At 43.5% G+C, this 12959-nt stretch overlaps 1 protein-coding gene across 8 annotated transcripts in view; it reads right to left on the bottom strand.

Annotated features, from left to right (window-relative positions):
- SGPL1 (sphingosine-1-phosphate lyase 1) overlaps positions 1–12959 on the bottom strand; it is a 103524-nt gene that overhangs the window by 42001 nt on the left and 48564 nt on the right. For 4 of the 8 annotated variants that reach the window (XM_029200997.1, XM_029200998.1, XM_029201002.1 and 1 more), the window contains one exon: positions 9894–9955. In XM_029200997.1, coding sequence (XP_029056830.1) covers positions 9894–9920 — 27 coding nt within the window. In that variant the 5' untranslated portion in view covers positions 9921–9955. The other 4 variants (XR_003790533.1, XM_029200995.1, XM_029200999.1 and 1 more) reach the window with 3 other exon arrangements.

The raw sequence follows: 12959 nt of genomic DNA, 5'->3' as shown, positions 1-12959 counted from the left end.
AGGCTTTAAGTAGTTTGATTTCCATGCCTATGCTGTATTTTACTACAGATGATGGTAATAAATGCAGGTAAATAGTGAGCTGCTCCTCAATTTTGTAAGACAGATGTTAAATCAACTCAGCTTTCCACAATCTAATTCAATCAGAAGGTTGCAAGTGTCCCCTTACCTACTAACAAAACAGGATTAAACCAGTTACCTACTTATGTTTACAGATCATAAACCTGATTTCAGTCATCCAGATAGACTACTGTTGATTGCTGCAGGCATGACTCATGCGAAAGCATCTGAAACCTTAAGCTTATCAAAAAGGGCTGGGTAATAGTCTAATCCTAGGCTTTCTTCCACCCTGGCTGCAATACAGCTCAACAAGGAGCAGGTCCACCATGGCATTCTCATATTTGTCCTCAATTCCTCCCCATTAGAATTTGAAACAATTATCAATTTCCCTCAACTGTCTCAAAGACTCAGCACCATTAAGACTGGAACTCAAGGCAGGGTTAATGTATTCCTTTTTAGCCTCATCTACCAAAATGCAATTCAAAGGAGTGAACTCAAATGCCTCTCAGGAAAAGTCTCCAAAAAGAAGGTCTTCCCACTACTAAGCACAAGGCGTAAATATACCACAACTACTTAGGTTCCAAGGAGTTCCAAAGGATTATGATTTCAGCCTTGGAATTAACTGCTACAAATGGTGTTTTACAAATCTAAACTCTGCTCTTAACAGAGCCCTTTTAATACTCAAAAAGAACCAAGGTGTTTTTTTTCCATCAAATGTTTATTAATAGTTATAGACTAGGTAAACGAGAATGCAAAGAAAAGGGCATTTCACATTTTAGAAGTACCTACACTACTTCAGGAAAGAGTTCTTAAAGCTCCCTCCACTGTGCAGGTAACAAAATGTTAAAACTTGTTGCCCAAAGCTAAATCCAAAAGTTATATACTAAGAAAACCCTATAGGAGTATAAACTGGTACAACCACTTTAGAAACCTGTTTGGCAGTATACCTCATGACCCAACAATTGTATTTACGTTTACTAAAAGACATGTTCAAGAATGTAGCAATGTCATTCATAACAGCCGAAAACTAGAAACATAAATGTTCATCAACTACAGAATGAATAAATTTTGGTATTTTATATACCATAAAACTACACAGCAATAATTCTTAAAAATATTGCTACATCAGACCATGGCTGAAACTCACAGATACAATCAACGTTCAGAACAAAAGACATTCACAAAAGAAAATATATTGTATGCTTCCATTTACATAAAACTGAAAAATAAGCAAAACTACAGTGAGAAGAATGACAGCCTTTGGTGGGTATCAACTGGGAGGGATATGAGGAGCTTTCTGGGATGCTGGACATTTTTCACATCTTGATCTGGGCAGTGAGTACGTGTATCCATATACAAATATTCATTGGCCTGTACAATTAAGATTTGTGCCCTTTACTATACACAAATTATCCCTCCAAAAAGAAAACTCCACACTTTTTTTTTTTAATTTAAAAGTGCTTTGTTCACTTCGTAGGATAACAGGACACGTAAATAACAATGTGCCAGGAGAACAGGCTAGGATGAGTGCTCTGCGGTTTCTGCCTATACAACAGGCAAGTCATTCATTCATCAAACACTTATAGTTTGCCTATTTCATGACAAAAAGCTCATATAGCTATGTTATATTAAGTCAAAAAGCATTATTAGATAAAAATCACAACTCACTAGATAAGATGTAACAATTTTAGATCTGGATGCACCTAGTAATAAAATATCAAGTTATGTACAACAAAATCTAATAGAACTACAAGAAGAAATAATGGAAACAGTCCAAATATCCATCATCAGTGAAATGGCTAAAGAAATTGTAGTAATCATATAATGAAATGCTATACAACAATGAAAATGAATGAACTAAACTATAAACTACATGCAACAACATGGATGAATCTCGCAAATACTGGGCAATATAGGAAAATCACCAAAAATACATATAAATCGTTCACTGCAATCCCTATCAAATTACCAATGGTATATTTTTCACAGAACTAGGACAAAAAATTTTAAATTTGTATGGAAACACAAAAGACCCCAAATATCCAAAACAACCTTGAGAAAGAAGAATGGAGCTGGAGGAATCACACTCCCTGACTTCAGACTATACTACAAAGCTACAGTAATCAAAACAGTATGGTGCTGGCACAAAAACAGACATACAGATCAATGGAACAGGATAGAAAGCCCAGAAATAAACCCACACACTTATGGTCAATCTACGACAAAGAAGGGAAGAATATACAACGGAGAAAAAATAGTCTCTTCAACACATGATGCTGGGAAAACTGGACAGCCACATGTTAAAAATTGAGATTAGAACATTCTTTAACACCATATATAAAAACAAACTCTAAAAGGATTAAAGACCTAAATGTAAGACCGGATACTATAAAACTCCTAGAGGAAAACATAGGCAGAACACTTTCTGACATAAATCGCAGCATTATTTTTTTTGGACCTCTCTCCTAGAGAAATGGAAATAAAAACAAAAATAAACAAATGGGACCTAATTAAACTTAAAAGCTTTTGCACAGCAAAGGAAACCATAAAATGAAAAGACAGCCTATGGACTGGGAGAAAATATCTGCAAACAATGCTACCGACAAGGGATTAATTTCCAAAATACACAAACAGCTCATGCAGCTTAATATCAGAGAAAGAACCAACCCAATTAAAAAATGGCAGAAGACCTAAACAGACATTTCTCCAAAAAAGACACACAGATGGCCAACAGGCACATGAAAAGATGCTCAATATCGCTAATTATTAAAGAGATGAAAATCAAAACTACAATGAGGTATCACCTCTCACCAGTCAGAATGGCCATCATTAAAAAGTCTACAAATAGGGGCTTCCCTGGTGGCGCAGTGGTTGAGAGTCCGCCTGCCGATGCAGGGGACACGGGTTCGTGCCCCGGTCCGGGAAGATCCCACATGCCGCTGAGTGGCTGGGCCCGTGAGCCACGGCCGCTGAGCCTGCGCGTCCGGAGCCTGTGCTCCGCAGCGGGAGAGGCCACAACAGTGAGAGGCCCGTGTACAGCAAAAGAAAAAAAAAAGTCTACAAATAATAAATGCTGGAGAGAGTGTAGAGAAAAGGGAGCCCTCCTACACTATTGGTGGGAATGTAAACTGGTGCAGCCACTATGGAGAAGAGTATAGAAGTTCCCTAAAAAACTAAAAATAGAGTTACCATATGATCCTGCCACCCCACTCCTGGGCATACATCCCTAGAAAATTCTAATTCAAAAAGATACATGCACCCCAATGTTCACAGCAGCACTATTTACAACAGCCTAGACATGGAAGCAACCTAGCTATCCAGCAACAGATGAATGGATAAAGAAGATGTGGTACATATATACAATGGAATACGACTCAACCATAAAAAAGAATGCAATAATGCCATTTGCAGCAACATGGAGGCACCCAGAGATGATCACATTAAGTGAAGTAAGGAAAAGACAAATATCATATGAAATCACTTATAAGTGGAATCTAAAAAAATCATACAAATGAACTTATCTACAAAACAGAAATAGACTCACAGACATAGAGAACAAACTAACAGTTACCAAAGGGGATAGTGGAGGGGCAGGAGGGGGGATAAATTTGGAGTTTGGGATTAACATATACACACTACTATATATAAAATAAACAACAAGGCCCTACTATATAGCACTATATTTATTATCTTGGAATAACCTATAATGGACAAGAATCTGAAAAAGAATATAGATAGACACATATATATCTATATATATAACCAAATCACTTTGCTCTATACCAGAAACAAACACAACATTGTAAATTAACTATACTTCAATTTTTTTAAAGGTTAAAAAAACACATATAAATCCATTTGTATCAAGTTGAAAACAAAATTAAAATTCAGGATGCAGAACTAGGTGGTAACACAATTTTTTTTCTTAAACAGCAAGGGAATAACTATCCCCAAAATCAGGATAGTAGAGCGATATCAGTAGAGAAAAGGGAAGGAGATGTAACCAGGGTGGGGCACATGGGGTTGGTGGTGAACGCTCTATTTCTTAACCTGGGTGGTAGATATATTACTGTTCTCTTCATTGTTATTCTTTAAAATGAGGATATGTGCTTTATACACTCTTCTGTTTGCATAATAAATTAAGAATGCAGGCAAGCTCTTTTCCTTCCCATTTCCTCTTCCCGCCGAATGAAACGCGAACCTGACAGCTCAAGCTCAAAGCAGCTATCCTGACCTGGAGAGGATGCACTGAGCGGTGGAACCTCCTCAAAGACCTAGGAATGGCAGTATCGGCACCAACTGTTGACTCTGGATTTCTCTTACTTTAGAAAAATTTATTTCTACTTTTTAGAAATCTCTGTTTCTGTAGATTTTTCTCTTATATTCAGCCAAACCTAATCCTGACACATTCAGTGATTTGGACAAATAAAAGCTTTCTAACATTTAAAGCTGTCCAACAATGGAAAGGACTCCCTGAGAAACTATACCGCACCCACTCCTGGCCAGGCATTGTGGAAGGAATTCCCACATGGGAAGGGAAGTGGCACTGCAAGATTTCTAAAGGCCCTTCTGGCAATTAAGATTCTAAGGCTACTACGGGAACAAACTAGCTCTGAAGCTGTGGCAACTCTCTGCCTCTGAATCTATCCTTCTGTTATCAGCGAGAACATTCCTTTTCTATAACGTTCCATGACCTACATTCTTCAAGACTGCTCCAACACTATCTTCTCACTTGTACCTTTCAAAACTAACTTTACCTTGACTTCAGTATACTGCTCTACCGAACCTTCCTCAACTCTGTTATGTGCTTCATGGGGCTGTCCTATAAATTAAATCACCCAGGTTCCTGTATCCTCTGGTTTCCAGTTGGGTTTGACCAATGAAAAGCTCCAGCAGACCAGAGGGTGGGAAAAGAAAACATGTGAGGTGTTTATTCCCCTTGATTCCCTTCCTGCTAGGCCACTGGTTGGAAGTGGCTGCATTCCCATAGGTTACCTTCTCCTTCTGCTAAGCTCTCTCAAGTTCCAGAAATTACTCCCTCTCTTGCTCCGTCAGGCCTAAGGGTGCTGATTGCTCTTAGCCCTGAAGTGTTTCACCAACACCTGTTGGTATTCCTTAACTCTGGGCAATCACACTGCTGGAGTGCACCAGGAGATAACTGATAGACCCAACAAACTACTTTCAGCCTGCACTGTTCCGTCATCCCTGATGGCTCCCATCTCCCCTTACCCCATAGCATTGTTTTTCTCTCAGTAATTGCATTCTGTATGCTTCCACATATGGACTGATTCACTACAAATCAGTTCCCTATGGAAAAGTCTTAATCCCAGGCTGATTCCCATTTCTGCCACCAATGCATACAAACTACATGTAATACTAGATTGGGCAATGCCTAATTAAGAGGTAAATGTTACTAAAAATTCCTGACACACAGACTGCAAAGCCAAGCCAAAGACTGGGATTTTGGGTTTATCTATTTATAACTTTCCTTTCCTTTAGACCAAAAGCTGGAGAAATTATCATACTTGTTATTATATTTTGCTTTATTTACAAGAATGGAACAAGGCCAGAAACAGTGCTCATCCTACAATGGCCACTCAAATTGTCAACAAAAATTGAAATGTCCTACCAGTTGCAATGAATCCTCCCTTTCTTATAGACAAGCCTACAAGTAAGACACCAGATTCAAATAATAGAAATGAGCTTTTAGTGTCAATCTTTCAGTTTATTGCTTAAATCCCATTTGAGAGTCATAAAGAAAGCATCCCTGAAAAAGATTCAAGGGTCAAAGATAAAGCTCTAATATCTGGCAAGATGTGATTTTTGCACCTGAGAAACAAAACTGAGACGGGCTTACCGTTTCCAAATCAACAGTGCTGCAGAAATGTTGCAAAAGACAGCACTTCTTAGGACTTTTACTGTGCTTCAGAATATCATGCTGTACACTCTCCAATATATATTCCAAAGTAGCAGAGCTTGATCCATGGGCAAAACAACCCAAGTATCACTGTAACAGACCCATTAAACTCTAAGAAAAGACCTACTGCCCCATCCACATGAATGCCAGGGCTGCACAGATATTGTTACTTATGTTAAGGAACCTAGAGCAGGGTTTCTCAACCTGGGCGCTTCTGACATTTCGGGCCAGGTAATTCTAGGTTGTGAGGGACTACACTGCAGAGTAGGGCAATCAGTTGCATCTCTGACCTCTAGCACTCCTCCAGTATGACAATCAAAAGTGTCTCTACACATTGCCAAACGTCTGGGGAATGGGGGTTGGGGCAAAAACTGCCCCTGGCTGAGAACCTCGACCCTAGATCAACTTTTATCACTCACACCCCACCCAGCACTACCACAGTGCATACGGTAACTCTGAGTCGTCCATCTGGATGGGTCTATAGGAGTAGACTTAGCTTTATAAAGTACCTTTTTTTTCTTTTGTTAAAGCTAGGAGTATTTGGCAACTCGCAAAGCGATACACACCCCTAGCACTAGGAAGGAGGAGAAGATGGATGAAAAGAATGGTTGCTAAAGTGGAGAAAGATTGCTAAAAAATTTCCAGACTTGAATTCCCTCTGAAAGCATCACAATTCTCAGATGAATGAATACACTCACTCACTTTATTCTCTCTGAGACGTTACGTGGAAAGTATCACAGTCCGTGGCATAAATGAACAAATGGAAAAAGGCAGGCAAAACCCCTTAATCAAATGAGGACAAAGTCAAAGGCAGGAAAGCACTGAGGGCTGACAGCCCAAGAACCTTTGTCTGGAATCCAAAGTTTGTCATATATGGACTCCAGTCCATCTTCAAGTTTTATTGCCATAGCACACTGTCCACAAAAGTGGCTTTCTACCCTATCAGACCCAACGCCCCCTTCTGTAACAAATATTTTGTAATGCTCTTTATTCTGAAATGAAATTCAAAGATTATAACATTATACCCATAGATATAACTTTTTTTAAATTTCAATATAGCGCCCAAACTGCAATGTAAGGGAAGAGAAACAAGAAGATTTGTATAATAAAACGTATGTTCAGACAAGACGAGACTCCAAGACAAAAGCATCCCCACCACTCTTCCGAAGTGTCCCCTAGAGGGCAGAGCTATCCCACTCCTGCTCCACACAAACCTGCTCTCAGCAGTCACACAGTTCAGCAACCTCCATCCCTTTCGATGAATATGACACAGAGGCAGCATCACAAAATAGGTAAGAAAGAGGGCTTTGGGGCTTCCCTGGTGACGCAGTGGTTAAGAATCCGCCTGCTAATGCAGGGGACACGGGTTCGAGCCCTGGTCCGGGAAGATCCCACATGTCACGGAGCAACTAAGCCCGTGTGCCACAACTACTGAGCCTGCGCTCTACAGCCCATGAGCCACAACTACTGAGCCTGCGCTCTACAGCCCATGAGCCACAACTACTGAGCCCATGAGCCACAACTACTCAGCCCGTGTGCCACAACTACTGAGGCGCACGCACCTAGAGCCCGTGCTCTGCAACAAGAGAAGCCACTGCAATGAGAAGCCCGCGCACTGCAACGAAGAGTAGCCCCCGCTGGCTGCAACTAGAGAAAGCCCACGCGCAGCAACGAAGACCCAATGCAGCCAAAAAAAAAAAAAGAGGGCTTTGAAGTCAAACCAGCTGTGGCTAAAACACAGTTCCTCCACTTCACTGCTATGGTACCCTCTAAGTCTAGTTTCTCACCTATAAAAAGAGAATGCCAGCATATTTTTCAGAGTTTTTGGGAAAATTAAATGAGCATGTAGAATATCTATTTCTGCACCTAACACATAATATGTGCTCAATAAATGTTAGCTATCAGACTTAAACTACTATTCCTGAATCCACCTCGTATTATGTCTTAGCTTATGCCCATCTTACTCTCCCAGGAGAAAGTATGGATGACTGGATATTCATTTAGCAGAGATGGTCTAAAAAGGATCCAGGTGCAATATAAGAAAGAAGTTGCATCATATGACTTGTAAGGTTGTTTCTAATTCTGAGATTCTACCATATGCTGCCCTACACTGACATTATCTTCTATTAACTGGGGTCCTTTTTTCCCAGTTAGAGGACCAAGAACATGTCTAACGCATCATACTGTACAAAGCAACTACGGAGAAACACCTTGAACTCAGATCATGACAGTTTAGTGTCCCCCTTGAAAGCCCAGCCCTGGTCATTGGTTCTTTACCATTTAGCACAGGACAGTCAAAGAAAGAAGGACAACTTTTCCAGAGAGAGCACCTCAAGCAACCTGTACAGTGTCTCCAGAGAGTGATGATTCAAGGGCCAGCTGTTATCTATATGAATTTATTCCTTACACCAAGGAGCAAAGCAACACCCCTAAACATCTAGATTTTCAAATATGGAAGTGAAAACTAGTGGTGACAGCTAGAGAAATACTTCAAACTGATTCCAAAGTTAATATTCTGAATAAAAGCACTCACTGCTCAGGCTGTTAAGGGGAGCCCACAGGCCCAAGAAGTAATAAGCACATGGCTGGGCATGGAGTTATATCCTACTGACATACAGGAATCTTAATTTACATACACATACTGCTTTATAAAACAGAAGTTGCCAATTATTGCAAATCATTCTGCAAGGTGCTAACAGTGGTTATTTCTGAGTAGTGGAATTATTGGGGGTTGCTTCCTTTTGCTTATTAATAGTTTCCAATTCTTCTAACATATTGCTCTCGTAATGAGAATTCAAAATTACACAACACAATTTATTATCTACTGACAATCCATGAAATCTGGGGCAAAAAAAACTATTTTAGGTGAACTCTTCATCTGAACCTGTGGATAAACTAAGTATTGATCTATGTCTCTAAAAATCATCCTTGTTCCCCACCTCAAACCAGAACCAATCACAACTTTGTTGCCCTCTTAATCTCTCCTGCAGACCTTACAGGTTTTGACACTACAGGACATCAGCACTGGATAATAAAAAAACCTCACTATTAGTTTTCACCAATTTCCCAGTGACAGCTACCAACTACCAATTGTAAAGAGAGGGAAAGGAAATGTTTTAAATCAATGTGTTTTTTGCACAAAAAGACATCAGATTCAAAGAAGTGACTTATTCAAAACTAAACGCAGACACTTCTACATCGCTATTTGAAAACCACTGGCTCCTCACAATCCTCACAGTAACAAGCCTCTATGAAAAAAATAAAAATCAATAAAGAGCCTCCATGGAATCATGAATGTCCCAAGAATAAAACGTCATTTTGGTAAACACTCATTTGGTAATTGTATTTTCCCTGCTCAGTGAAAAAACAGCACAGAAAGATTTCAAGAGGAGAGGGGAAAAAAACAGCCTCTACCAAAACAGGCATACTCCTCAGCACAGCAGAAGAAAGTAAATTCAGACCAGCTCAATTCAGCAATTAAGCAATTCACCATAGACGAAGCACCATGACAGGTGTTTATCATCTCTAAACAAATAAGACAAGATATCTGCCTTCCAGGGAATCAAAACTCTAGTCTGGGAAACAAACACTTATAAACTAATATACGGCAGATCCAGACAAAATTTAATAGAAGTTTTAAAACTGTTCTGGTAGTATAAGAAAGGAGAGATTAAAATCAACTGCAAGAATTTTGAAAATGATTCTTCATATTCATTATATGTATATATATACACACATACACTTAAATCAGTCACTTATCCATCTTAATCATTGAACCCAAAATAAAAGGTGGCAGAAACTCTCAGCTACCAAAAGCAAGCATCAGAGGTGAAATCTACACACTCATCCTTCGGACTAAAAATAAAACGTAAACGACAAGTGACTTACAACAAGGAAAATAGATGCAAAGAGGACTCACCAACATCAGAAGGTCCGTACTCGGCATCTTCCTCTTCCAGGCGTCCTTTCAGTGCCTCCCCTCTGCAAAAGGGAATCACGTTTGTTTACTTCTAACGCTTTAAACGCTCCCGTCGGCCCGCCGAGATTCGCCAGAGCTGCAGAGAAAGGGTTCTATCCCTCCTTTAAGAGCTCAGATTTCACTCCTAGCATTCACACTCCACCCCAGCACCCCAAACCAGCGAATCAGAATCCTGCTGGCACTCTGCTTCCCTCCCACAGCTGCCCAAACGCTTCCAGAGCCACCCTCCCACAAAGCAATCCCCCCAGGTAGCTACCGGGGGAAACGCCCAGCCTGCAGTGGACCAGGGCCTGAAGGCCCGGAGCCCCGCCCATTCAAACTAACCCGGCCAAGGAGCGGACGCTACAGGCAGTCCAGTCCCAGGGTCCAGCCTCCGGTGGACTCCCTTTAGAAACAGGTAGGCCTCGTTCTCGACTTCATCCCTCCCTCCCCACAGCCCTCTCCTCGCCGGCGAAGGACCAGCAAACCTGCCCACCCCAAGACCACTCCTACCCCGCCAGCGAGTGGAGTTTCGGACCCCGCTCCTTCTCGGCCCTGGCGCCCTCCCCCACCCACTCGCGAACCTTGCACTCACTCAGACCTCGGGTGGTCGGCGCCCCTACCCTCAGCCCGAACCCGAGCCCGCCCCAAGCTCCTAGACCCTCGGTCCGGCCTGGCCCTTCCTCCTCTCCTCACCCCTCCGCAACAGGACCCCTCCGCAACAGGACCCCCCGCAGTCCAGACACTCCTCTCTCTCCCCGGCCAGGACCCGCCTCCCATTCAGTCCCGACTCTCCCCTATCCCAAGCCGAAGCCCTCCTCCCCAGCCCGGACCCTCCTCCTTCCTCCGGGTCCGCGGCGGCCCCGTCCACCTCCTCAGCCGGGAGCAGCTTCTGCGCTCCTTCCCTCGGACACTGTCTCCCCGGCCCTGCTCCTCTTCACCGCGAGACCGACTCGCGGGCCGCTGGGCAAAAGCTCCCCAGGTGGCGTCTACTGCTACCGCTGCTGCCGCCGCCGCCGAGATTAGAGATCCGGCCGCCGGTGGCCCCGCCCCTCCCCCCGCCCCGTCCGGAAATGGCTCCCACGGTGCCCGCCCCGTTCCCCAGCCCTGGCGTGCGCGGCTCCGCCGCCGGTCACGCGCACGCCCCGGCCTGGGCGCCAGGCCCGCTGTCCCCTCCGGGCCCCACGGCGCGTGCGCGCCTCCTGCTGGCCTGGCGGGGGCGGCGCCCGGGCCTTCCGAGAAGGTGGAACGCGCCCGCCTCAGAGGGTACCCAGCTTCTTCAGTCTCCGTTTTTAAAAACCAACTTGCTGGTCACTTTTGGCCACTTGGAGCCCCTGAGAGAGTCAGCCTGCAGCACTGTGCAAACTGATCCATAACAACGACTCAAGATGGGTCTCTAGAGAGGCCTTTGCGATTTTGAGTGACTCAGAGATTTGCTCCTTGTCTCCTTCCTGGAGACTTCCATCGAGGTCAACGATGCCTGAAGAAAAGCGACAGGAAAACGCCCTTATTGGAAATATTATCCCCATCCTCCCCTCTCCCCACAAAAATGGATAACAGTGACTATAGTTGTTGGGCAAAAATGCTACCAATACTACTTTATTTTCGTGAGCAATGTTGGGAGTCATCTGATATTCAAGTGAGAGCACCCACCAGGATCACAGAGGTCACCCTTCATTTCCAGAAGAACTAACTCTTAAGTCAGTTTCATGACTTGCCCATGTTGTCGTGGCACTAATTCAGCAGAAGCAGAAGACAGTGTAGTTACTTGTAACTGATCGGTGATCTGCATACAGTATTTTTTTCCAACAAATTATTTAAATGACACCTACATGGCATCTTGAAATCTTAATAAAAATGACACTTATGAGTGTACCCAATTCCATCCCTTTGCAAAATGTCATGACACTAATTTGGGGTGTCATCACTACCATCGTTACCCTCATCTAGTGCTCTTAGGATGGAAGTCCTTGTTATCACATCTGCCCTTCTCTGCACAGCCCCTTTAGCACTTCCCAGTTTCCCAGCCAGAATGGTCAAGACTATGAAAGAGTCAAACAGGTTATCTCTGGGCTTCATTGCCCTCAGCCCTACCCATCAGAAGTCCCAGACATCTCTACTATCCAGAGCTCCTGAACCAGGCACTAACACCCCCATACCCTTAGTCCTCTTGCTGTTCCCCAGCAGACATGCATCCTCAGTGTTGAAGGGTCAGAAAATGTCCTGGGCTTCCTGCCAATGCCTACTCATCAAGAGTAAATTTGGGATTCCAGCTATGTCCTCCCCAGCCCTCATCCCCGACCCCTCTGCTTTACTTCTTCTCAGATCCTAGGATCTGCTCTCCCTAGCCTCCTTAACTGCCACCTCTCATCCTTTAATCTAGAATTTCTGTGGAGCTGACTGAAGGGCAAGGTCCACGTCTGACTGCTCCCTAAACCTGTTACAACTTCTCTGCTCCTCACACTGCACAGTAGGGGGTCTGTTCATTCTTCCCAGATGAATAAATTCAACCATATTGTCTAACCTTTATTGTTATGGACTAAAGGTTTCCCCCTCCCAAATTCATAGGTTGAAGCCCTAACCCCCAATGTGATGGCAGGGCCTCTGGAAGGCAGTTAGGTTTCAATGAGGTAATGAGGGTGGAGCCCTGTAATAGGATTCATGTCCTTGCAAGAAGAAGACCAAGCAGAGCATGCTCCCTCTCTCTCTCTCCCCCTCCCTCCCTCTCTCTCTCCTCTCTCTCTCTCCTCTCTCTCCTCTCGCTCTCCTCTCGCTCTCTCTCTCTCACTCTCTCCCTCCTCTCTCCTCTCTCTCTTCTCTTTCCTCTCTCTCTCCTCTCTCTCTTGCTGTCTCCTCTCTCCTCTCTCTTTTCTCTCTCTCCTCTTTCTCTCTCTCTCTCTCTCTCTCCTCTCTCTCTCCTCTCTCTCCCTCCCTCTCCTCTCTCTTTCTCTCTCTCTCTCTCCCTCTCCCCTCCCCCTCCGCTCTCCCCCTTCCTCCTATCACTTCTATCTTCTCCTTCTCGCTCCT

The sequence above is a fragment of the Monodon monoceros genome, unplaced genomic scaffold (assembly GCF_005190385.1).
Source record: "Monodon monoceros isolate NGI ecotype Baffin Bay Population unplaced genomic scaffold, NGI_Narwhal_1 Super_Scaffold_4, whole genome shotgun sequence".
Taxonomy (NCBI): Eukaryota; Metazoa; Chordata; class Mammalia; order Artiodactyla; family Monodontidae; genus Monodon; species Monodon monoceros.
Note: the sequence above shows the minus strand (reverse complement) of the source record. Positions and strands in the feature narration are given on the sequence as shown.